The 26,842-nt window shown below is 46.6% G+C and overlaps 1 protein-coding gene across 1 annotated transcript; it reads right to left on the reverse strand.

Moving 5' to 3' along the window:
- Nucleotides 1-717: 717 nt before the first annotated feature.
- Nucleotides 718-17,015, reverse strand: LOC144099245 (uncharacterized). The gene is made up of 5 exons (XM_077632418.1): nucleotides 16,866-17,015; nucleotides 6,954-7,142; nucleotides 2,597-2,930; nucleotides 1,833-1,895; nucleotides 718-908 (listed from the first exon to the last, which is right to left on the reverse strand). Exons 1-4 carry the CDS (start codon nucleotides 16,900-16,902, stop codon nucleotides 1,871-1,873), a joined length of 585 nt encoding a protein of 194 aa, XP_077488544.1. The 5' UTR covers nucleotides 16,903-17,015; the 3' UTR covers nucleotides 718-908; nucleotides 1,833-1,870.
- Nucleotides 17,016-26,842: the final 9,827 nt, after the last annotated feature.

The following is a 26,842-nucleotide window of genomic DNA, read 5'->3' on the forward strand; positions in this document are numbered from 1 at the left end:
TGTATACTCCAGATAGTTTACACTTTCTTCCCCAAGTATTTTTTCTTGATTTCGTGGATAGTTAATGATAATACTGCCTAATTGAGACCATGAATAAAATAATTTCCGCCCATTTAACCCCCTAGCTGAATGAAAAAGTGACAGTGACAGTTGCATGACACCATGCTCCCTTTAGGGGTGTCAACATGAACGAGGCTCACATATAACACATCACACTAGATGCCGCATTCCATTCCTCAGATGAGTCTATCAGGTAATATTTTCAATGGTGTGCTGGTTCCCTTACGACATCCCTATCTACGGTACTGATAATCACAGATGAAATCATTGAGAGAACTCCACAACGTGTCTATATTGACAAATATTAATAAAGGCAAAGAAGCGTATACAAAAATTTTGGAATACAGGAATCCGCAATGCCATCAGCGGCTCCAACACCAACGGTGACGTTGTTTAGCCCAGGCAAAGAATCATGCAGTCTTTGTCATACGATAAGAGCTCGAAGGCTTTGCTACCAAGCCGTGTAGTGGGGCTCTTGTAGTATCCGTGGAGGCCCCGTGTAGTATAGGGCTGAGGACAATAGTTACTGTCCTCGTCAAGAGGTGTGGAACGCTGATCATGCAAAACGAGCCCTAATGCATTGCTCAGCAGCGACAGCCCATTAGCTCTTTACTTTTGAGAAAGGCTTACATCTGTCGCTGTAAAAGAATCAAAGCGTGGAACTGTTGGCGTTGTTTATTGAGCAGCGTCTGTCGAGAGCTGGCCCAGACTTTTCTGATGTAAGCATATTGTACAAATTTGTAGATGTAGAAAGCGGCGTCGAGAATGGCTTGTGGTATATTGCTTTGAGTCGGGTTCGCCCGTCCTTCGCTGCAGCAATACATTTTTCCAGAAGAATTCAGGCTAATCTGTGGAAAAGAAAAAGAAAAAGGGAGAAATGTTATGAAAACCAGCAATCAAAGCCATTTCCTAGTCCACATCGACACGACCCCTCCAAATTTATAAATAAGAGGAATCATTCATATATCTAAACAGAACAGTGATGTCTCTGCCAAACAACAACGTTTAGAGAAGACAGTATGTAGGACACTGGATCTGAAATATATTGTTTGAATTTGGCTGTCTGATTTGCGTTCTTTGTTTCACAATGATTTTTGCTGAAGTATCGAAGAAGACACTCCAAACCTCCTCGTGAACATGTATGCGAAAGGCTGCCTTCAAGTTCACGTTTTATAAGACTTAGGATCGTTTTAGGATCTTTTCAGCTAGAAGAACAAAGAACACCCCCTGAGGTCCTTACAGGGACCACAGACATATAAAGTTCTATTGGTAGATGCTGCCGTAGCATTCTTTTTCTAGTTCCATGTACCACACATCTCAGTGCGGACATTTTCTCAGTACTTATACCGTCATTTTTCAGAAGGCAGGACGGGGTCACTGTTAGCCTTTATAAATGGGAACGGGATTGCAGCAAGTGCTGGTTCATGCGCGATTTTACTGTGATAGACGGCTAGTACTGGTGTATAGGGTAGTAAAACGTCCGAAACTTCAGATGTGAAGGCCATGCGCTTCACTTTTTTGTGTGCTTCATTGACTTTCTTGCAGCCTATTGTCTTTGTGCGCTCTACCTGCGCTCATGTATAGTATACGCTGCCTTGCGGGTATTTTAGCTTGTTATTACGCATGAGCTCATGAATTTTTGTGCTAGTATGTATAAAAGGAATACAAAGCCCATCGTCATTGCATTCCACAAGGTTTAGTATATTCACATCGCTTCTCATGCTGCTGCGGTATGTGCTGTCTTATGTGCTGTGACGAGTGGCGGTACTCACATTTTTGAAGACCTCCCGAACCTTCATTCTTTAACGCTTCATGGTGAGGATGCTGAAGAGCCACTGGATGAATAAAAAGCAGGAAGACCGTTAGAACTAACGAGAATGCCCATTGCGCCTTTCAATTCCTCCGGGAAGAAGATTCAGTCAAGGCATCCTTCCTTCCTTAGCAGTTACATGTCTCTCGCGTAGGTAAACAGGAGGACAGAAGTTCACCGGGCAGTTCGAACTATTTTGGGAAACAGCGATAGTGTGCAATGATTAGGGCTAGTAATACAGAATAAATTTTACCATCTGACGCTTTTGGTCTAATGCGAAGGTTAAGAACACGGTGAAGCGTGCTGTTTAATTTGGTAGTCTTCTTTTCGTACATTGTTAAGTTGCCTTATTTTACAAATCCCAAGTGAGGCTAAAAACGTCAGAAGAGGAAGCACTCTATAGCCAACTGCTATAGCCACATTAACATGACGGGCGAGTGTAAAGCGCAACACTGTGCTTCACACTTCGAGTTCTGCAAAGCGCACAGGAAAGCAAGCAACACGACGACTTGAAAAATGGGGTGCGAATTAAAAGATGCAGTTCGCGAATGGTGCGTTTGCCAAGCAGATCGGCCAGAATGTCGCACATTGTTCCTAGAACGGGGCCCGAGACTCGCTCAAATAATCTTTAGTATCATAGAGCAGACAGAAAGTACATCAAGTAAGTAAGCTTTTAAAACTGTCCGCACGGTTTTTAACTGTAAAAGGGAAGAAAGTGAGCCTCACCTAGCGGCCACAGCTGGTGCGGCACCTGCTGCGGCACCAAGAGCAGCAGCTCCAACGGGACCAGCTGCCCTCCTTACGCGGCCAAAACTGGTTCTCCAGCCGTTGTTTCTAAAGTTGCTGCCGTAGCCATTGCCGAATTGGGGATAGAAGCCATAGCGGTATCCCTGGTTAGCCCACGGTGCTCCATAAAATCCGTTCAAGCCGTAATTCGAACCCCAGCCGCTGTTTCCGTAAAACTCGTAATTTCCCGGATAATATCCAAGGTTTCCAAAGGGGTAGAAGCCACTCGACCATGGGCCGCCGAATCCAGAGTCATATCCTCCCCACTGGGTTCCTGCAGAAAATGAAAAACGAAAACAATTTATGGAAATCAAGATTGACTTTCAGATACCTAACTTAAGCTGCTTGGGAACAAAATAAAGCGGTTCGCTCTTTAGCATGCCAGCCTGCTTCGTAAGCGAACCGCAATGTTTCCTCTTTTGGGACATGAAAATCTCAGCTCCTAACTGCGTGAATTTGTCTGGATTTCAGCATAACGTCTTCGCCCAATACATTTGATCATGCTTCCGAGGGCTTCAATTTATTGAATAATTCCACCAAAAGAAAGCGATCGAAATTATGCACAAAGAAAAGCGACTGAATTGTGCCAGTATGCACGTCCACTTGATGCTGAGAGGAAGAAAATGTGGGTTCAGAAAAGAAATAGAATGAATGGCTGCAGTGGAGCGTCGAAAAACGCGATGCATTCGTTGAGAGCACTCGTGAAACCTCATCCTCAAACTTACTTGTGGAATCGGAAGCAAACTGAATGTAATTGTCAAGCCATTTATGCTAACGCATGATATTGTGTAATTCAATAATTAAGGCACCCTATTGGTGACGACAAGCAAGCTTGTATTCCCACAAGCTTATATTCCCATACAAGCGGTGCACGAAACGGTTTTAATAAAACTAGACCTTTCTAACTTAATTTATAGGTAAAATTTCGCATGCACAGTACATGTTGAACGTGGCACAGTCGGGTTTGAGACTAGTGCCGTTATTACCGAATTTTAACGCGCTGTCAATTTTCGTGTTCGTGAGAATAGAGAAAGCAAAATTTCTGCAGAAGCGTAAAGCGGCCTTTATTATGCTCCCGCTTCGTTCCTTTTCGCCCTTTTGCCCGTTCCTCTTGGCTGCCATCGCGACGCGCGCGCATCAAAACTACTTACGAACACTGCTGAACTGGAAGGCCAGAAGGTGAATTAAAATGGAGGTAACAGCGATAAACTTTTGCGCAGGCAGAGTGAAAGCCGTAGGCGAACCGTCTGCTACAGCGTTGTCTGCTACAGCACGTCGCTGCGCTTGCCTCCTTCCTAAGATGACATCGCTTTCGCGTTGCGCACTGTAAACATCCTTGGGATCAGTGTTTCCAAGGGAATTAAGGGCAGTAGGTGCGTTTAGTTTAATGCCGCGGCCATGGCAGCAATGGCAGCAATGGCTTCTCCTTTTCGTTTCTAAATGAATTGATAGTTAAAGGCTGCTGCATGAAAAAGTCGCCTTTCACGTGAGTTGAAGCTGTGTGCTCTGACGCTGATAATTAGCGGCGATATTTTACAGATGCGCAGCACTTCGTGGTGAGAGCCAAAATGACTATATATGTGCCACGATTGCTTTTAGGCGCTTAGGGTGCTTTACCGCAAAGTACATGCTAAACACACGTACGGTCTTGCAAGGGTCGGTTCAGTGCAGGTGATTTTTTTTCAGTGCATTAATTAAATTTGGGACACAATGATTAAGCAGGCTATGTAGACTCACCGTGATCTGTGAGTACAGCCTGAGGCTTACAAACACGGCATCCTGAGTGTCCACGCGGATTTAAGGAGGCACTATTTTTTTGCTCTGTCCATGTAAACGGCTCCATTCAGATTTTAATAGAAAGGTTCATTTGAAATCTCCGTGTAATCTGAGTTTCTGTGCGGAGCGAAATCCTGGAAGCTTTTAAACCGCCAACCGTGACAATGATGAGTCATCATTGCAGCGTGCTATGTTGTAATATTTTCACGGAACAGTTGACTCTGAAAGCGATGCGATCAGGCCATTTAGCTAACTGGGTGTCTCTAGCCTGATAGAATTCTTTGTCCTATCCGTTTGCTCACTCGAAGCGGCCTGATCTTTTGCATGTCGGGAGAGTAAGGCTGCCTCATAGACATCTGGACGCGAAATCAAGTTTCCCTCTTTATCGCTGCCTGACAACAGAGATACCTATATTCAGTCCGACTTCGTTTCCTTCTAGGCTCCTAGCTAAAGCACAACTTCCCGGAGCGAGTCGGGCTATGAGAGACACTGTAGTGGAGGGCTGCGAAGAATTTCGATCACCTGGTCTTCTTTAACGTGCACAGACAGCGCACAGTACTCGGTCCTTTAGCATTTCGCCCCCGTCGAAATGCGACCGCCACGGCCGGGATTGAACCCGCTTCCTTCGGATCAGAAGCCTAGAAGCCGAACGCAATAACTACTGAGCTACAGCGGCGGCTAGTACCAGAAGAGCAAAGTTGGCTCATTGCTGACTTTGTAGATTCATTTGCAGCGCGCAATTTCAGCATTGACCTCACGTTAAATTGAACAACGTTAAATCCGCCTCGTGCGGTAGAAGCCCATTTGTGGCCCTTTTTTTTGATGGCGCAGCATGCTGAACTTCTTCGAGCACATTCTCATCTGCTGAACTCCCTAGTGCGAGCTCATTTAAACTTCATCGAACACCAAGATCAACTCATTGTCTCATCTGAATTATGAACCACCTTTGCAGGTTGAGTGTTCGAAACTGGTTTTGCCCCCCGTGGGGTGCAGCGGAGTTTGTGGAGCCTCTTCCAAGCACACACCCCTGAGGAAGCCGGGCGCCGAGCCGGGGGACGCTTGTGCCCATTTTTGCCGGTGGGTGGCCGGCGGTGGCTTTCGAACCAGCCACCTTCCGCAGCCGAGGCGGACGCCCAAGCCACTAGACCACGACTGCGGACCTCTACTGTCCTGCCTTTGCGGACTAGCGAACAGCCAAAAAGAAAGGAAACAACTAGTTGGGTCTTGGGCGGTGAGGAGCCCTCGTCTGTAAAATTGATTTTGTTTTAATTCGACAGCATTAGAGCCCACATTGCGTAAAAATTGCTGCTTGTGTCACGAAATTCGCTGATTAGTCGAGATAGGTTACTGACCTTGTTGACGTCATCACAACCTGCCCACTGTGCCAGGTGGCAACCGGCCGAACCGATTGAGAGGTCCCATGACATTGTGACGTCCTCACAACCTATCCATCGGGTTGTAAGGAACGTACCTACCTTGGCAGGTGGGGATTAAAGCAATGACTCGTAGAGACAGCTAGGTCGCGTGACCTGACGATGTCATCACAATCTACCCACGAGAGAAAGAAGTGAAGAAAGGGAAGCAAGAAAAGAGAAGGCAGAAAGAGGATGACAAAGAAACACCAAAGTAGCAACAATGGGAATCACTAGTGCTTTCGTTTTACACTTATAAGGTGTGCTAAGTCTCCTATTTTTTTTCTTGCTGGGTACTGCGTATGGGTTGAGAGAAAAATATGAAGTGGGTCGTTTCTAATCACCAATATCTGTGTCGAGAAAATTTTACCTGGAGGAGGATAATTTAATGTCTGAGTTTTTCAGTTTTGTTATTCTTAGTCCTAACTCTTTCAGGGGCCCTTTAGGAGGTGTACGGATGACTCTCTGCGCGTAAACGAGGCACGAAACAAAATCGCAAAATACCTATAGGAAAAAAGGTATATGCGCGTCATTCAGCAGCGGACATATAAAATGTAACTTGCGGGTGAAAGCTAGTATCCAAGCTACTAAACAATGCAGACTCTTTTTAGTTTCATTCATGGCACAGAAGCAAATAACTTGTTCCACCAACGGGCTTGCACGTCCTTCTCGTAAACATCACAGCAGCGCGATCATAAGCCTGCTAATGTCTTTCCATAAAGACATGACTACTAAAGACTGCCTAGTAAGGATTCAGGGACCCCCGGAAAAGGAAGTCATTTTATTCAATCGAGTTAGAAAATTTGTCCAACTGAAAGTAAGAGCGCCTGTTCATTGTTGCGTTCAACCATATGTATATGTCTTTATGAAGGGAGACTGCGAGTTTGAAAATTAAGTTTCCACACAAGAACTAAAAAACGCATCTGCATATGGGAAGTGCACCAATGTTAAAAAGAATGTGGCTGAGCTCTGATCTATTTGCCTACTAAATGATCGTACACGTCAAAAACGATCAAGTCGTACGAATAACTTGATGCCGGGCTTTAAGGTGGATTTCACGCGCTATGGTTCATTTCATACGAAAAATACCGGTTAAAAAACGGTCTTACCAAATCCGCTGCCATCTAGTCCCGTTCCAAGGTTGCCACTGATCTGTCCTCCGATGTTTCCTCCGAGGCTGTAGGTGACGCCAGGATGTCCGCTCGGACCCCGTGATTCGGCGCCCGCAAACAGCCTACCGCTTGCTCGTCCTCTTGCCCTCCCCTTACCCACTAAACCTCGAGCGTTGGCCAGACATACTGTAAAAAAAAAACAAGAACAAAAAATACAGAGGAGAATGAGGGGCTGTTTGAGGAGCAGCATATTCTTGAATGCAAAGGAGTGAAGCAGCTGTTGGTGATTAGGTAACTGCATATCAATTGAAGGACGGTGGGGAGATTGTGACAGATATACTGGCCACCCTGAATACTCAGTGCCTCACGACGTCGAGGGTACTGTATTCTTAGAGGAACGCTAACATTATCTTAATGGAAAATAGAAGCCAAATGACTCGAAAAATTACAGAACGATCAGCTTACCGTCCGTTGCCTACAAGGTACTTACAAAGGCAATCACGAATAGAATCCGGTCAACCTTAGACTTCAATCAACCGAATGACCAGGTTGGCTTTCGTAAAGGCTACTCGACAATAGACGATAGCCACGCTATATATCAGGTGATTGAGGAGCGCGCATAATAAAACCAACCCCTATATGTAGGATTCATTGGCTACGAGAAAGCATTTTACTCAGTCGAAACTTCCTTAGCAGCCATGCAGGCATTACAGAAACAGGATGTGGAAGAGCCATATGTGAAAGTACTGGAAGGTATTTGTAGCCGCTGCGCAGTCATCATAACCGTCCATAAAAAAAAAACAAAGTGTCAATGAGGAACGGTGTCAGGCAGTTAGCCACTATCTCTCTAATGCTATTCACCGCGTATTTGCAGGAGGTATTCAGAGACCTGAATTTGGAAGAGTTGAGGATAAAAGGAACTGCATCAAGGTGTATTGTTGGGCAAGTTGGTGAGACATTCTGAGGAAAAACAGCGCAAAAAACACAGGACTAAGAAAGACAGACAGACTCAATCACTGACTAACAACAGAGTGTATTTAGAGCGAAATAAATACACGAAAAAAATGACTGATGCGCAGGCGCGGAAAAGGAAAAAAACAACAACGTCATGGCAAGGGCACCAAGCTCGTCAGTCTGAGTTAAGATAGTTCAGCTCTAGGCGTGATAATGAAACAGAAGGTTTGCTGGCACATGAAGATCCCTTGCGCGCGATGACATGGGCTTCGTAGGTTTCCGTCGTGCATTTCTCGGGGTAGAGTCTGAGAATTTTGCACTGTTCAAAAAGGGGGACGCGGAGCCTTGCGGAGCCACGTATGTTGGTCAGACGGGGCGCTGTATAAATGATCGCCTCAGGGAGCACGCCTCATCCTTGGAGGACATTGTTCCCAAAAGCAACCTGGTCGTACACTACAAATCGTGTGAGAACTGCGTTCCCCTCTTTGAACAGTGCAAAAATTCTCAGATGCTACCCTGAGCAACGCACTAGGGAAATCTATGAAACCCATGTCATCGCACGCAAGGGATCTTCATTTGCAAGCAAACCTTCTGCTTCATTATCACGCCACGAGCTGAACTATCTTAACTCAGACTGACGAGCTTGGTGCCCTTGCCTTGACGTTGTTTTTTCCTATTCCGCGCTTGCGCATCAGTCATTTTTTCCGTGTATTTATGTCGCTCTCGCATTAAATACAATTTGTTGTTAGTCAGTGATTGAGTCTGTCTGTCTTAGTCCTGTGTTTTTTGCGCTGTTTTTCCTCAGAACTGAGGATAAAAGTTGATGGAGAATACCTCAGTAATCGGCGATTCGCTGATGACATTGCCTTGCTAAGTAACTCAGCTGATGAATTGCAAAGCATGATTAACGAGCGAAAAAGGCAGAGCGGAACGGTGTGCCTAAAAATCAATCAGCAAAAAGCTTCCTATATCCCTTCCCTTACGGCGCGGTTCAGGTGTCCAAAGATATATGAGACAGATACTGCGCCATTTCCTTTCCCCAAAAACCAATTATTATTATTATTAAAAAGCTTAACTAGTGTTCAACAGTCTCTGAAGTATTTTTACAAACATGGTCATGTTTCATGGTGGCCGGACCATTTAAAGAAGGTTAAGGAAATCGCCTGTAAACCAGCGTCGTTTAAGATGTCGTTTTTCCTAGAGCCATAAGCTAATGCCACAAGCTACAGCCGATATTGCAATGATTCACTCAAACGAGGCGTTTGCAAACTCATTTTAAAGCAGTGACATGTTTTTCTAATGCTCCTGTAAAATAGTCAAATAGTCACATGCTTTTCTGTACAATTTTTCCATACGGGTGCTGTGGGTGCTCAATAAGAAATAAATAAACATTTCATGGCATGTAGCGAGACGTTGGAAGTGGTTTGAGAATACTTCTTAGGGCAGGTAGGGACAGCATATCGGGGCCACGAGAGTGAAATAACCAGGAGAATAATAATGGTGTATCATGCAGTGGGCAGGTTCTCTCTGGTCATGAATGGCAGTTTACCAATATCCCTCAAGAGAAAACTATGTAGCAGTTGTAACTTACTGGACCGCGGCTACCGGGTGGACGCGTGAAGGCTAGCAAAAGGTTGAACTTAATATAGACAACACAGCTAGGTATGGAAAGGAAAACGTTAGGTGTAACGTTAAGAGACCGGAAGAGGGCAGAGTCGGTCAGACGACAAGTGCGAGTTAATCATAGCCTAGTCGAAATCAAGAGGAAGAAACGCACTTAGGGCAGGACATGTACTGCGAAGGCAAGATAACCGCTGGTCCTTAAGGGTAACGGAGTGGATACCAAGAGAGCACAAGCGTAGCAGGGGGCGGCATAAGGTTAGGTGGGCGGATGAGATTACGAAGTTTGCGGGCAAAGGGTGGATGCAGCTGGCAAAGGACAGGGTAAATTGAAGTGATATAGGAAAGGGCTTTGTCCTGCGGTTGTCATACTCAGGCTTACAATGATTGTGATAATGAAACTGCTGAGACGAAGGTGTACATGAGGAAAGTGGCGGTATTTAATTTAAATTGGTAAACAGGGCGTAAATACGCTTTGGCTGTAGGCGGGAGACATTACCACCGAAACAAGCATCCTCATTATTTTTTTTAGTTTCTGGCGGCGAGCGGACCTTGCTAGCAAAATATTCTTAACGGTTTTACATCTTCCATTGACCCACAAAATATTTTATATCCCGCATATTATGGGTTGAGGAAAAACAAGTCAACTGAGCTAGCCTTTCTTGGTAAAAAAAACAACAACATAACAAATAGTTTCGAGGAGAGAAAAATACTTTGTGGCACGTTTCCAAGCTTCACCAAAGCTTTCGACCTCATTAATAACGAAACCCTACTCAATAATCTTGACTGCTAGGGACTGCGCGGGAGAGCTTACCCCTTAGTTTCTTCTTATGCCTAGGTCACAGAACACATTGCTTTGAAATCCGCAAGGACGAAGTTTAGGCCCCCGTATTTCATTACTTACATTAATATCTGCATTAGCTACATTGCATTATCTACATAAATAATATCGTTAACATAGGTACCACTGGTAAATATATTGTTACGGGGAAATACTATTTACATTTATTTACAAGCGTTGGGGGTTAGAATAAAGAGTTCCTAGCATGGAGCACCAACACGAACCGGGAGCCACGTTAACCTCTTCTTTTCCGTTCATCCTTTCACGCGAGAGGCACTTCGTCTTCCACTGCCACTTCGTCGTAACATGACTCCCGACGGCACGAGCGCCGTCTCGGCGCTAGGCCGGTGGTCGAGAAGCGACGTGGTAGGGCTTGAGGCGCATGACGTGAACAATATCGGTGGGTGGTCTACTTGATGAGAATGCAGGCGTATGAGGAGCAACTTCATACGTGACTTCGGTGACCTGACGCACCACACGATAAGGGCCATGGTAGGGGGACAAAGTTTCTCGGAGATACCGATGCGGCGGGAAGAAGGTTACAGAAGAACGAGCGACCCCGGTTCGTAGGTGACGTGGCTATGGCGATTGTCGTACAGAGACTTTTGTGCTTGCTGGGACGCTTGGAGCCGACTACGGGCGATTTGGCGAGCGTCTGCAGCTTGAACAATGACGTCACGGGCGTAGGCGGTGACGGGACGGTCAGCGGATGGGACAAGTGTGTCCAAAGGCAAGACGGCATGTCTCCCGTATAAGAGATAGAACGGGGAGTAACCGGTTGTGTCATGCCGGGAGGTGTTGTAAGCGAACGTCACATAGGGCAAGGAGAGATCCCAGTCTTTGTGGTCGGAGGAGACGTACATAGACAACATGTCTATTAATGTCCGGTTCGAACGCTCGGTTAGCCCGTTCGTCTGCGGGTGGTATGCTGTGGCAATCTTGTGCTTGGTTGAACATGAGCGCAGGATGTCGTCAACAACTCGAGACATGAAATAGCGTCCACGGTCCGTGAGTAATTGACGAGGGGCACCATGTTGCAGAATAAGATTGTGCAAAAGGAAGTCAGCGACATCGGTCGCGCTGCTCGTAGGCAATGCACGGGTGATAGCGTACCGAGTGGCATAGTCGGTGGCTACTGCGATCCACCAATTTCCGGATACTGAGGTCTGGAATGGTTCAAGGAGGTCGAGCCCTACACGGTGGAACGGCTCTACGGGCACGTCTATAGGGTACAGAAGAACAGGAGGTGGTGCCGAAGGCTTCTTCCTGCGTTGACAGAGGTCGCAAGTGGTGACGTAACGCTGGACTGTACGGTATAAGCCAGGCCAAAAGAAGCGGCGCCGCATCCGGTCGTAGGTTCTTGCCACACCAAGGTGTCCAGCTGCAGGCAGGTCATGAATTTCTGCGATTATAGAAGAGCGCAACGGCTGGGCAATGACTAGAAGGTGGGAGGTCCCGCCAGGAAGGAAGTTGCGGCGATAGAGGATGCCATTTTTGGTATCGAAGAGCTGCAGGGAGCGCTTCGAGCTTCCTGAGCTGAGGCCCTCGATAATGGTTTGCAAATATGGGTCCTTGCGCTGCTCCTCAGCGATGTTGAGTAGATCAGAAATGCCAAACAAGGAAGGGATATCGTCACTGTCACTGAGATCAGGTGGCTCGACAGGGTTCCGAGACAGGCAGTCAGCGTCTTGATGAAGACGGAACTACGTAGCGGACGATACCTACCACGGCCGACAATGACGCAAGCATCCCCCTAAGATTCGGCAGCATCGGTGTCCTCCATCGTCCTCACTCACCCTCGTGATCCTGGAACCTTCTCTGGCGACGATGATGGCAACGTCGAGACTTGGCTTCGCAGGTATGAACGGTGCAGCGCTAACAACCGCTGGGACCAAACTTTCATGCTTGCGAACATAGTTTTTTACCTTAAGGGCACGGCGTTCAAGTGGTGTGATACCAACGAAGAGACACTGACCAGTTGGGCTGACTGCAAGCCGAAGGTTATCGACCTTTTCGGCAAACCACTCGGCCGGCAGCTTTCCGCTAAAAGAGATCTTGCTAGTCGCGCTCAGTCATCCACGGAGTCCTACGTCTCTTATATTCAAGATGTGTTGCCTCTATGCTACACAGTGGATACAAAGATGAGCCAGGCTGACAAAGTCGGACATGTGCTCAAGGGCATCGCAGACGACGCCTTCAATCTGCTCCTCTACATCAACTGCGACAAGACCGCCGACATCATGAAAGAATCCCGCCGCTTCGAGGACGCCAAAAGCCGACGGATCACCCAGCATATCGCACGCCTGCCCAACACAGCTGCGTATTCCTCCTGCCAAGATCTTTGTTCTTGGAACCAGCAGACCTCACTTGAGAACGTGATCCGTATTGTGCGCTGTGAGCTTCAAGCAATTAGTCCGGCTCCCTTACCAACTCTTGTGGCCGACCAGCCGTTGACCCTTCCTCTTATTCAAGCCGTCGTGCGACAGGAAATTGATAACTTAGGTTTCAACTCAGTCGCCGCTATTCATTCCCCCTAAGTACCCGAAGTCTCTCCTCTTTATCCTGTCCGGCCTGTTTACGCCACTCCTCGACCACGCAATCCCTCCGAGTGGCGTACGCCTGACGACAGGCCCATATGTTTCAATTGTTCCCGTGTAGGCCACATCGCCTGTCATTGCCGTAGTCGATGGTACTCCTCCCAGCGGACCCGTTCCTCGACTTCCCCTTCCCGCCTCGACGCTTCCCGCTCAAGTCCTTTCTCGCGATCCTTGGACCCATCAAGCCCCACCACCGACGTCTCACCGCCCCGCTTCAGCCGCTCACCATCCCCACAGTGTCGCCAGTCCCGTTCGCCGCAACGACCATGCGCTGCCTCTCCTAGCCCCTACGGATGTTCACAGGCGGAAAACTAGCTTCTTTAGAGTGTAGAGGTGATGCTGCAGTGACGACCCGGCCCCAAAATCCTCGTTTAGTTCTTCGTGCTCCGCGGAATTTACTGACCATACAAGTGGATGTAGTTGACGTCTCTGCTCTGGTTGACACGGGCGCCCACATTTCTGTGATGAGTTCCGACCTACGTCGCCGCCTCCGCAAAGTACTGACGCCTGCTCCTACAGCCGTTGTTCGAGCTGACGATGGCACAACGTCCCCAGTACTCGGCCTATGCGCTGCTCGTGCGACGATTTCTGATCGCCAAACCACCGTGCCATTTACCGTTCTCAACCACTGCCCTCATGAAATCATACTCAGCCTTGATTTCCTTAGTGAGCACGCAGCTCTTATTGACGGTGCTACAAGTGTTGTTGAGTTGGACCTACCGTTCCTCTTAGAACGACCTGCCCCAGTTGTGCACCGTCTCTGTACTGCCGAGTTCACCCGCTTACCACCTGCAGCCGCTACTTACGTTTTGTTTAAATCTGTTCCACCTCTTCCCAACGGCCAGTATGTCATCACTCCTGACCTTGATTTGCCCGTCACAAAGAATGCTGCCCTTGCACATACAGTTGTCACAGTGTCGGCAAGCAGCGTATGGCTACCTGTTCTCAACTTCAGTACGCACGTCCAGACGCTTCCTCAAGGCATGTGCCTCGCCACATTGTCCCCGACCGACGAGTACGTGATCTGCGCAGTCACAGACTGTGTATCGCTCTCTTCGGACGGTCATTTCACAGCTATTCCGAGACCTGACCATTATGCCAATATGATCGCTTCCGATCTCTCCGCAGACCAAGCACATGCGCTTACCCATTTACTGGCATCCTTTCAGGACATATTTGATTTCCATGACCGCCCTTTAGAGCGTACGCCTATTGTGCAGCATCGTATCAACACCGGTGACGCCGCTCCTCTGCACCGCCGGCCTTACAGAGTGTCCAATTACGAACGCCAAGTGATACAAAAGGAAGTGGAAAAGATGCTCGCTAAGGACATCATTGAACCGTCCTCCAGTCCCTAGGGCCTCTCCCGTTGTCCTTGTTAAAAAGAAATACGGCAGTTGGCGTTTCTGCATTGATTACCGCCACCTGAACCGCATCACAAGAAGAGACGTGTACCCAGTCCCAAGGATCGATGATGCTCTCGACTGCCTCCACGGATCTCAATACTTTTCTTCAATTGATCTTCGTTCCGGTTATTGGCAAATCACCGTTGATGAGCGGGAGCGCGAAAAAACAGCTTTTGTCACACCTGACGGTTTATACCAGTTCAAAGTCATGCCGTTCGGACTTTGTAATGCACCAGCTACCTTCGAAAGGATGATGGACTCACTCCTTCGCGGATTTAAGTGGACTACTGTCGCAGATCGGGTAGCATGCCGTCGCTCAGCAGGTGTTGTCGGGCAGAACAGGAACGAATCGGTCCGGAGACGGATTTAAGGTGACCAAAAGGGAGAACTTTATGTACACTATTCACATTGTCATGGTAGCGTAAAAACTTGGTCGGAGACCGACCGGCGGAGCGGCCACTCTACTCGAGAGTCAGAACACACAACTCTGCCCTCTTCTCGGAGTTTTTGTCGACGAGCCGGGTGTCCTCCTCGCAGCCGGGACACCCAGGTCCGCCTCTCCCAGTCCGCTGCTCGGTAGCAGCTTGTGCCAGCGCGCCCCGCAGCAATTCTGGGAAGGCGGGTTTCGCCCGGAAGCAGGCCCGCAGGAAGGCCGAACGAGGCAATCAGGACAACAAAGGGAGGGTCCGGCATGTGGACTTCCGCGAACGACGGCACCTCCCAGTCTCCGCCTGTGGGTCCGTCACGGCCACATCTGCCGTTGATTAGGTCGTCCCAGCCCAAGGATCACAACACTACGTGTATGGGCTACCTCGACGATGATGTCTTCTCGCCCACCTCTACCCCGCACCTCCACCAAGGATGTTACGGGGAAATACTATTTACATTTATTTACAGGTGTTGGGGGTCAGATCAAAGAGTTCCTAGCAGGGAGCACAACACGAACAGGGAGCTGCACTAACCTCCTCTTCTTCGTTCGACCTTTCACGCGAGAGGCCACTTCGTCTTCCACTGCCACTTCGTCGTAACAATATTATCTACGCTGATAAGAGTAGCCTGTTTTTCTCCGGAAATTTAGGTATAGAGCTATGTACCAGTGGTAAAGGTACTTTCGCAGGAATTAAACATTAAGAATGTACAAATTTTTAAACCTTAATATCAATAAAATGAAAGCCGTACTCTTCTACTCCAAACGAAGTTGTTGAGATCTCCCTTCAGGTAGTCGGGAATACTTTGACAGAAGCTGCGAAATTCGTCAGAACATCAAGCATTTATTCCTCGAAGCATATTTAGAAAGCTCTCACGCAAGAAGTGTTCTACGCGCCGCCTGTGAGTAGTATTCCCGCTTTAAAATAGTGTTTGCATTATAATTCACTGTTTTTCTCTGTCGTCAATTGCTGCACTTCAGTTTGGTCAACCACAACATTGCAGGACTCTTACTTCCCAAACAAAGATCATTGAGAGACTAATTTTTAATATCCTTACCTCGAGCATATGCACCATTATGTATGAAGCTGGAAATTGTTAAACTAAGAACCATCGAGGATAACACACTCACACAATATATAACGCTTCAAGACAGCATAATTGCATAAAATAGTTGTAGCCCTAAATGTTTGTACGCTGGTGACTGCCGCAGAAGCTACAGTCAACAGATGTTCGGGCTCAGGCTTTCTAACCTGCTTAAGCAATTCACGACAAACAATGATAAATACCCAGCCATTTTTTCCTTAAAATCGCTGCCAGAGATATTAATTTAAAAACCTATTTATTTTGCTCTCATTTCTTGCACTTTTTCAGACGCCGACAGTGTACCCAAAATATTTTACCAAATATTTTACCAAAAGAAAAATGAGAAAAAAGGGCACTGAATTCCCAACAGAATTCAGGAAACCTCAGGCTTTATATGTCATTGTCCCCTCTAGGTGCAAACAAGAGAATCAAAACGCTTTTTGTTTTCCAATCACTGACGCTTCACTGCATTTAGGCGTCTAATGCGTAACATGGAGCAGCATGAAACGCCGACCTACTGGCTGCAAGCCAGTTGGCAAATTGTATATACTGTGCTAGAACCTATTTAAATATCTTAAGCAAATGATGGTCACTTCAATGCGCTGTTGATTCCCGCCATTTTATGTATATGTGTCACATCTGGAACCTGTAAACCCTTATTCCGTGCTGCTGCGTGCCTGCTGATTGGTTATGTTGCACGTGTTAAGTGTAGTGCCGAAGTCCAAGTCGTGCCACTTATATGTCACTTCTTGCCTCTATTCCACAAGACTGTATGGGCCGAAAGCGTCAATAAATGCAACTGGAATTGTGTACTTCGCGAAATAGGAATGTTTAATTTCAAGAGCTGCTGAGATTACGCCCAGGGTAGTAAGGAGGAACTTTAACACTCTTTGTTGGATTACTCATTTTAAAATGCGGGTTACAGAAGCTGAAAATAGTGCGCTAGTTTTTCGTTCATCTCGCAGCTGCATAGTCTCACCTGCTGACAGAAGGCAAACTACGAGGAATGCTCTCATGGTTGCGCCGATGGGCAGGACGCTGCGCTCTGGAACGTTCGGCTGATTCACGAGGTCACGTTGTAGTGACCGAACACGCTGGTGGGCTTTTTATCGCAAAAGCTGATTGGAGCAAAATTCTCGAACGTATATTTCTGCTTATGCTTTTTCTTTCTGCCATTGAGCTGCAGCGGGTGATGGAACGCTCGCAAGATTTCCTGGAATAATGAAAGGCGATCATTCTCTTGTCGCTACGATGTTGTCTGTTCTAGAGCAACAAGAGTGCTAAGCCTCTACAACTGCATTGTTACCCTGTCGACATAAAAAAAATTCAAAACAGACCGGCCTGTTCCTTTTCTCTGCAATTTTATCCACATACGAACTGCTACAATGCATTATATATATCCACCGACACAGCAAGCCTACCACATACGGCGAGTTTTATTTTTCACTTTACAGGAAGAATGCATTCTTCTTCGCCTCGAGACCTGTTCTTGCGACTTTTGAAAAAGCACGTGTGCGTTGCTGGCCACGAGCACAACCATTTGTCTTCTTCTTTTTGCTGCCTTACTTCTCCTGTCATAAAAACCTTGGGGCAGAGACAAGGAACCCGTGCCCATTCCATGCGCTTTGCTCGCTGTGGCCTGAATCTTGCTTGTTCCTACGCCATTTGAATTTATTTTTTTTTAGACTGAGCGGTATATATATTTTTCTAGCTCTTCTAAGTAACTGTCCCTGGACTGGAAGAGAGAAGCTCGTGCATCAGAAGAACCTGAAAGGCAATTGTATAGCGGGTGATTGTTGGAGGTTATTTTTCGATCAGACATGCAAAGAGCATTGTGGCCAGCGGTGTATGAACTCATGTTTCCATAAAGAGATATATTTCATCTGCCTCATGCTTTTATAGGCTGGACGAATTCATGCTCCAGGCTCCTTTCCAAATTAAATCAAGTCAAGTTTATTAAATTCAGATAAAGGATAACATACATAGTAAACAAAACTGGGTGGCGTTGTCTGCGGTGGAACAGCGCGGAATGAAGGGACACGACAGGAGACAGGCGCTGTTTGGAAGTCGAGATTGAAATATTGAAAAAGAGGCCGAAGTACAAAAAATGAAATTTGCCAGGAGGGCAGGTTGGGCATATGGTTATTCATTTGCGATAGAACAGCGCAGGATGACGGAATTAGACAGGAGACAGGAGACAGGCGCCTGTCTGCTGCCCAATTCCGTCGTTCTGCGCTCTCATTACAAATGAATAACCAACATGGCCAACCTGCTGTCCTGGTAGCCTGTGGACTGTACCGGGACCCTAAACAAGTCACATACTTTAAAATACAATGAAAACAGCACGTTTACTACAATAAAACAGCACGCTTACTACTACGTTTAGTACAAGAAATATTTGGATAATTATTTCGTAAGGAATAAATGAAAGAACACAAAAAAAGAACAAAGGGTACAAAAACCGGTTGCATGACAAAAATAAAACCTTTAAGTTATGTTTTAAATTTACGAAATGTCAACCAGGATTTCAGTGATGGCGGCAAAGTATTCCAAAATTTGATGGAGGCAACAGAAAGAGTCATTTATCCGTAATTACTATGGCCTTTTTATAGCAGAAAATTGTTATTTCCCGCTAACCTAATGGCATTATGGGTGTTTTGTTGGCTGTGGCCGACTAAGGTTGGTGAGCTCGAAAAGCAAAACGCCAAGATGAAGAAGAAATAAATGATATATTCATAAGTTGTTATTTTCACGAAGAAGAAAGCTGATGTTAGAGCGCAAAGGGTTGCTTTTTCATGATATGGGTGTCTTGATTTCGTATGCGCTCAAAAAAAGGCACGTGACAGTTATAAGTGTTACCCCAATTAAGAATGCCAGATATAAGACTACAATAAAAGAACGCGAAGTAGAGAGACAGTAATGCGCAATGAGCAATAAAATGGCGCCTTGATAAGTGATCTTACGCCAAGTGTTGTTTTTTCACTCGAGGTCAGTTATCTGCGAATCAAATGTGTAGCATGCATAGAGTTGAACACTAAGAAAAGATATATGGTCACAATAGGGAGCAAGGTGTGATTCGGGAAGTAAAACACGACATAACGGTAGGACTTTTGACTGGGAATGAACTTTGTTTCTTAACGATTAGTGATTAAATTGTCATCGCAACAGCATTCCACTTCCTTTGCCAGCAAATAGTTTTATTTGTTGATAAGGTGGGCAATGCATTTATCTTGCAGTGAGATAGTAGTATTGCTTGTAGGCACTGCTATTATTACTGTAGAACCTTAAGTCTTTACGCGGCGAGGATGCTCAGTTCAAAATCAAGGGGCCTGTGTAGAAAAACTAACCTGCCTTTTCTTTCGTCCTTGCTAGTGGTAAAATTACCATTGCTTCTAATGCCTGCTCTGTTTAACACTTTTCGGAGAGACGCCCTTTTTGTCTACCATAGTTTTTCGGGCCGGCTATTTGCGGTGTGATTACCGCATCACAAATTGGCTCCCCTGAAAAACATGCCGTGCTTCGTTTACTTGTGATCACATAGACTGTTCTCTCACAAGAGCACCAAACGAGAGCAGTAGCGTGTTCATAGTGGAGAAAACTCAAGACGCTTTATGCCTTTTCCTCCTCGCAGGTTTTTCAAGCACCGTACAAGAAGAGTGAGCAGTGAACTAAACGGTAATATTAGCGGAAACAAGCAGCATACGAACATAGTACTGCTTGACCTATGTGTGCTTAATTCCGGCGGAGCACAACCCAATCACTATGCCACTGCCAGCCATCTCACTGACTGCGGAGTTGAACGCCACTGTCAGCACACACATCCGCACAATGATAATGATAAGGAGGCGTCAATAGCCTTCCTCACGCAGTGAACAAGATCTTGAGGAGCTTTGACAAGTTCGGGAGAATAACAGACATAAAACAAACCGAGGGCCTCAACTGAACGTTTAAAATGTCAGCAAACATTTGAAAGGAGAAGAATTTACCTTACTTTTAGATAGCCTTGACTACAGTATCTTAAAATAAAGGTCAATTTACAAACGCAGGTATTGACCGTACGCCGAATCTTCGCCCTGTGATGCCTGTGCACAGCCTTAAGTTGGCGAGGTTAAGAACCAGCAAACAATACAGGTCAAGAAGAGGCCCAGTCGTCATGGGCGATATTAAAAAACTAAATTTTTCGCAGGAAACTCTCAGGACCATATACTTACTGTCGGTCCCTCGTTTTCGGGTTGGTTGGCTGGTTGGCTTCAAAAATTGCTGGCACATACCCGCTGCGGGGGAGTGGCCAAGACAACCGAGAAACTCATTTTCACCGCGTTCTTGCACGCCAGGAATGTTTCATAAAAATAATCGGTTTAAATCCGATTCTGATCCCGAAATGCCCCTTAAGGAAAGTGTGATGTACAAGCCCACAGAGCCGACGGTACTGTACAAACTCGCCGATCTATTATGCTCATTCTGACTTGGTGTTTTCAGTCAACGGTTGATGTTTATTTAAGTGCGTCAAGGCATATTATACATAGCGGAGATAAATGGGTGGATATGTACGGAAAATTGATTTCAGAAGCTAAGGACCGGAGCACAGGTAAAGACAATAGCGTCATTGTGATATCGTTGGTTAAAATGCTTACCAGACCAATGATATTTCTCGTGCTCCAACTATTGAGTGTGTAAATGTGGTGCTGTATTGCTTAGTGAAGTTGCTGACAGTATTCAAACGTAGATTTGTTCCCACAAACGCAGAAGTGTCACATGGCTTTATTAACGTAGAGACAAAATTATTGCCGAGCTGAGAAAAAAATAAATGCTGATTTAGTGGACACTTTTATCCCGGAACCATTCTCTAAAAAATGACGAACAAAGAGGGAGATGTTGGGTTGTCAGAAAAAAAAAGCAAACACTAGTAGATATTTAAGTCGCTGGAGAAAATTGCCCAGAAACCCTGAAAAACAGGACATTTTGCTACAAAAGATGATTTGCATCCGAATTTTAAGGAAAAAATGTTCCCTGAGGTTCAACACGGCTGAGCCTAGTAGAAGAGCGAAAGCAAAGCCGGCGGTATTTATTGCCAAGAATGGTGTGAGGCAATTTCTACGTCATCGCATGACGTCACATCAGGCGATGCAAATATCAGCTCTAAAAATCAAGGTCAATGGTCAACTTCAAACTCAAAGGTCAAGTGACCACTGGTCACCGGCCAGGTGGTTGCTAGTCATTAGCTATGGCCATACCTTACAGGCATACCGTGGCCATGAGCAGCAAAACACAGTCATACATTGTCAGTCTGGGGAGTGTGTGCTTGATTTGACCTTTGTCGACCATAAAGGTCAAACGCGCAAAGACAGGCGAAACTGAGTTTTACTTCGCTGTAAAGAAGCTGCGGCCTATTTTCCTAGCCGTAATCCAAAAAAAAAAGAAAGGAATGAGAACAAAGATTCTTGCGCTGACTGAAAGTTACAGGCCAACTCAAGCACATTTCTATCGATTGACTGCCCATTTTCACTTTTTACCTGGTCCGTCACTGAGGGCTTTGAGAGTTAAAGTAAGGAATGCGTAGAAATGTGAAATAATTACAGAAGCCATGAGGCGGTTAGCCTGCACCTTAAAACGGCAAAGATATCGTTTGTGTCGCTCCTTAGAGCAGCAGACCGAAATCAAGAAAGCGCGAAAGTGTCTTTTAATTCAAGATTGTGCGTAGCGATGTAACAAAACTATGGAACAAAACAGTGTCGGGTTCGATTTTAGTACAGCGTATGCCAATCGAATAGGCTTTAAAAGATTGTCCAGACGTCCACAGAGCCAACATTGTGTGCACTGATAGCAAGGATGAGTAGTGTGGTAATTTTGGAACAGCGTCTCTTTTGCCCGTGCACTGCCTCATTTTGCCCGATTGGGTAGGTGAAAATGCAAATTTTTAAATTTGAAAGTTCATTAAATTTTACCCTTTCCCTAATCAGATGGCCTTTTCATGTTTGGCAGGCGTACTGCCAATATGGTAGGTAATGATCGGGAAGAATGTTTTTGTATATCTGTGGATAAAAATAATCGCGACGATTTGCAAATTTCTGTGGCATTTTGCCGCGCTCTTCCCTATATCCGGACTTGAAAGCTACGTAATCATGACTAAACTGGTAATGATGGAAACAAGTTTAATTTGCAGAAATAGAACCAGTCTCATCAGTGCACAGTTGGTTGGCCTGTGTGTTTTAGATCCAGCTTGCATAGAAAGAGGCCTTGCGATGAGATGGTAGAACAAAAGGGAGATGTTTTAATTTCTTAACAGCTTGAATAGGTGAGTTGAGTTGAGTTGAGGTGTTAAATTCTACAGGTGGGGTTAGCCTTGCTTCTTCTGCCGGCAATTGCTCCACCGCAGCGTCCATTCTATATTAACAATGTCTCATCTACCCCACTATGCGCACAGTTTCTTATAATAGCACACATTCTCTCCCGCAGTCACCATCTATGCACACAATCAATCCACACAATCCACATCACAGTCCACTCCAGAAGTCACTATCTATACACTTATTCAGTCACAGTAGAACATAGGCCATTGTAGTGCCCGTAGTGCCACAATCCATACACACATTCACTCACAATATAACGTAGTCCACTCCGGAAGACACCATCTACGCACACATTCAATCACAGTAGGTCATAGTCCGTTAATGCTGTCACCATTTAGAAATAAGATCCGTGTCCTGCAGAAATGTTAAAAGAAGGCGTGCAGCCTCCCTTCTGCATGTCTGGTTTCCACTCGGGTAGACAATGTCCTGAACTGTGCTGTGACGGGTTCCCGTCTTCTTGAAGGAAGCGAACATCACATGCCTTTACGCGTTGTACTCTGGGCAGTACATAATATAATGTTCGATATCCCCGCTCACATCATATAAAGAGCAGAGCGGAGACGACGCTATGCCGGGCTTATGCATCCATGCAGGAGTGCGAGCAGAGGCCGTGCGAATTCGATGTAGAAGGGTCGCCTGAGAACTGCTCAGTCCCTTGGTCACACATGGCTTGTGGGACGCACTCCACAGGGTACTGAAGTGATCGAGCACCTTTTTCCTGCAGAGACTTTTTCCATCTTAAGGTACTTTTTTTGATGGAATCCTTGAGAGAGCTTTATGGGCGAGACTGTCTGCCACCTCATTACCGTTCACTCCTATGTGAGAGGGCACCCATTGGAAATGTAGAGTAAAGCCTCTGCTGTGCAGATTCTGAACGAAGCGCAGAGAGCTTATAGACAAGGCGTCATTAGAGAATCCGTGCTCTAACCTCTGAAGGGCAGATTTTGAATCAGTTAGGATGTCAACGGGTTGAGCCGGACAAGACCCTAACTTCCGTAAAGCCGCCTCAATAGCAACACTTTCAGTCGTTGTGGAGGATACGACAGCAGTACAGCGTACAGATCACTTACAGTCCAAAAAAGGAATGTAAAAAGCAGCTGCGCCAGCTTGTTTGACCTTGTCCACAGAACCATCCGTGAAAACTTGAAGATGGCAGGCAGACTTTGTTTCCAAGTGTTCCAGTACAAGCGAACGCGTTGCTGCCAAAGGAGAGCTGCGCTTTGCACTCACATGGGGAATTGTGACCTTACAGTCGAGGGTCGGAAAAGACCAGGGGGGTTTCAACCGTTTCCTTTGCCTTCGGACTTTAATGCCTAAAGAACTAAGAGTATTGAGTGCCAAGTAAGCCTTAGACTCGTATCTCTTGCAGGGCCGCTGGAGAAGGGATCGCCCAGCTACCATCTCTCCCAGGCGGCCAAGGTTCATAAGTAGTCTCTGAGAAGCGACAAGGCTTAGATGTTTCGATAGAAACTCATGAAGTGCTGCCTTATTCGCAGCCACCTGAGGAACTCCAATGACTCTTCTTAGGCCCTTTCTGTGGACAACTTCGATACGTTCAAGCTGTGATGCCGAGGGAGAAACTAAAGGTAATTGATACATTATGCGACTGACCACCAGCGCTTCATGAAGTTTGACCATTGAAGAAGGATGGTTTCACCATTGCTCACGTGCAGTTCTACGGATCACATTGAGACGAGAAGATATAGATGAAACAATCGCGTCTACAGCTTTTCGCCACTGTAGACGGGAGTCAATAATGACGCCCAGGAAACGCGCGTGGTTGAATTGACGGATACAAGAGTGAACGAGGTCTATCTTCAACCACGCTTGACGTCTTCCTACACCTGGAAACAGAATAAAGCCGGATTTGTCCACTGACAGAGACAACCGCACACCTTGAAGGTAAGCTTGTGCCGAAAGTATAGCCTGTCGAGCTATCAGGGCTAATCGCTTGTGTTGGTAGCCAGTAATCCAAATACAGATGTCGTCAGCATAGAGTGACATACGCACTTGCCTGCAACTTTTTTTCAACGAATCGGGTAGGCCAGCCATTACGGCGTTAAAGAGCGTGGGGGAAAGAACACTTCCTTGAGGCACACCTCGTGATAGACCCCTTTCGGTGCTTAACGTACTCCCTAACCGTACACGAACCGCGCGATCACTTATAAACTTGTAAATGAATCTTAAAATATGGCCCTGTATACCCATGCCTTGCAAACTGTTTAAAATTGAGCTCTGAAGAACGCCGTCGTAAGCTTTCGCAACGTCAAGAAAAGTGGCTAAGGTGGAAAGGCGGAAAGCTCTCTGGTGTTCAATGTGACTGACCAAGTCTAGGACGCTATCTTGGGCACTAAGACCTCGGCGGAATCCTGTCATACATGTTGGCAATGCCTTGCTTTCCTCAAGCAACCACGATAAGCGTTCATTTACCAGCTTCTCAATCAACTTAGCTACACAGGAGGTCAATGACACAGGGCGATACGAGGCAAGGTCTGTCATGTCTTTGCCAGGCTTCAGTACTGGAACTACACGTGCCACCTTCCATGACGGAGGAACATCGCCAGTCTCCCAAACTCGATCGGTGAAGTTGAGGAGCTCCTTTCTGAGTTGCAAGGGCAGATTATTCAGCATTTGATTGGTGATGCCGCCGGGACCTGGTGCACACCGGCGCCGCAGGCCACTGAGTGCAGTCTGGAGCTCACGAAGCGTGAACGGGGCGTCCATGATAGACCTGGAGGGAGCAGGTGGTGTATATATATCTATTCCAGAATCAGCGCATACGAGTGCGTCTGCACATTCCTCTGCCAAGCACGCAATAGGTTTTTCCTTGCGTATTGCAAGAGCTTCAAAACGCTTTGAAGGGCGAGATTCTCCAGCAAGGCTGCCAATAACTCGCCATATTATCGTCATCGGTGAGAACGCAATCAAACTAGCACAGAATGAGGCCCATTGCGACCTGTACGGCTTGTTCGTGTGCCGTCTAATAGCAGAATTCAGCCTATTGAAGGTCGGCTTCAGTTGCCTGTCGTCCTTCTTCCGGACGAGTTGGCGCTCCGCCCTTCTTCTCGCTGCGCAAATGTTACTGAGTTTTAAATCCGGGGCCGGAAAATGATCAGGTAACTTGACCGCCGTAGTTGCTGCTAGCTTAATAGAAATCATTTTGTCAACAACATCACCAGAAACACGTTCTAGGTGCTTTCTGTACTTGTCCCAGTTGACCACATTGCTAATTTTAGGACCATGCATACGAAAGTCGGCAGCAAACACAAAAATCGGATAGTGATCACTTCACATGCGGTCAGGCGCTGTTGACCAACTCACGCGTACGTCAGCTGAATGCAGTGTCAGGTCTATAGCTGTCGCTGAGGCTGGAAGCCGGAAGAAAGTGGGGCTACCGTCATTGGCAACAAACAGGTCCAAACTGTCAATAACCTCTACGAGTTTGCGTCCACGGGAATCCGTGTTCCTGTCACCCCAAACGGCCTGATGGGCGTTGAAATCACCGCAGATGATTCTAGGAGCTGGGCAACGGTCGCAGACCTGCTGTAGAAACAAATCCAATGGTACCTTCTTCCGCGGATACACGTACACGGATGCAATAGAAAAAGTTCGAGAGCCGACCTGTATACTCACAGCCGCTACCTCAATGTCATCCGTGCAAAGATCGGCAACGCTTAGAGAAACATGTGGAATTTCCCTTCTTATGTAAAGCGCAGCACTTCCTGCAGGAAATGACTTTATGCTGCAGTTTTTATGGGCGACATATCCAGTCAAACATGTCCCGCTTGGCAGGCCAGCTTCTTACAGGGCCAATACTGTAACACAAGTCTCTTTCAAGAATAGTTTTAGTTCAGCTAACCGACTTAATATCCCAGCGCAGTTCCACTGCAATATAAATGGCCCTTTTCGGTGCATATGAGATCCACGAGGTTTAACCCCATCCATTTTAGTTCGCAAGGAAGTTTGCTGCGAAGGTGGTAATTAGGGACTCAAAAGAAAGCACCAGCTGTAGGAAGTTCTTGAGGTTACCAGGCGCCATCGCTGGAACATGTGAACGCAGGGCCCCAAACAAAACATGACGAAGGTCAGACATACATTGATTTTTGACCTCCTTATTTTGCGCAACGCACTCACTTACAACATCGACAAAAGATGCCGACGGGGACACACTCTTGGCCGCAGAAGCTGTATTTTTTGTCACTTGTGCATATGAGGGTCCTCCTTGCCATGGAGTCTGGCTGTGATCCGGCCGCTCAGGAACATGGACACTTTTTGCTGGAGGTCGAACAGCCGAATCGCGCGCACTGGGACTTGGCGTCTTGCTGAGCTCAGGTCTCTTAGGGACATTGTTGGGCAACACAACAACATCAGACTCCAACACTGGGAACTCGTCTAATTCTGGGACAGGCGTCTCAGTCGGTGGGGTTTTTGGACCAGCAATAAAAGATATCCGACGGTGCAGAGCTCTCACACGGAAGGGGCAGCCTCCGAAACTCGCCGGATGATCGCCACCGCAATTGGCGCAAGCCAAATCTGCCTTGCAGGTTTTAAAGTGCAAACTTTGGCAAACTTGTGCAACCTTTGTGCAAACTTTGGCCACGTGCCC

This window comes from Amblyomma americanum, chromosome 7, assembly GCF_052857255.1.
Source record: "Amblyomma americanum isolate KBUSLIRL-KWMA chromosome 7, ASM5285725v1, whole genome shotgun sequence".
NCBI classification, from domain to species: Eukaryota; Metazoa; Arthropoda; class Arachnida; order Ixodida; family Ixodidae; genus Amblyomma; species Amblyomma americanum.

Coding starts and splice junctions, on each gene's coding strand:
- LOC144099245 (XM_077632418.1), bottom strand. CDS start 16,902: ATGAGAGCATTCCTCGTAGTTTGCCTTCTGTCAGCAG. Junction 7,143..16,865: donor AGTTTGCCTTCTGTCAGCAG/GTGAGACTATGC, acceptor TTTTTTTTACAG/TATGTCTGGCCAACGCTCGA. Junction 2,931..6,953: donor ACTAGATGGCAGCGGATTTG/GTAAGACCGTTT, acceptor CATTTTCTGCAG/GAACCCAGTGGGGAGGATAT.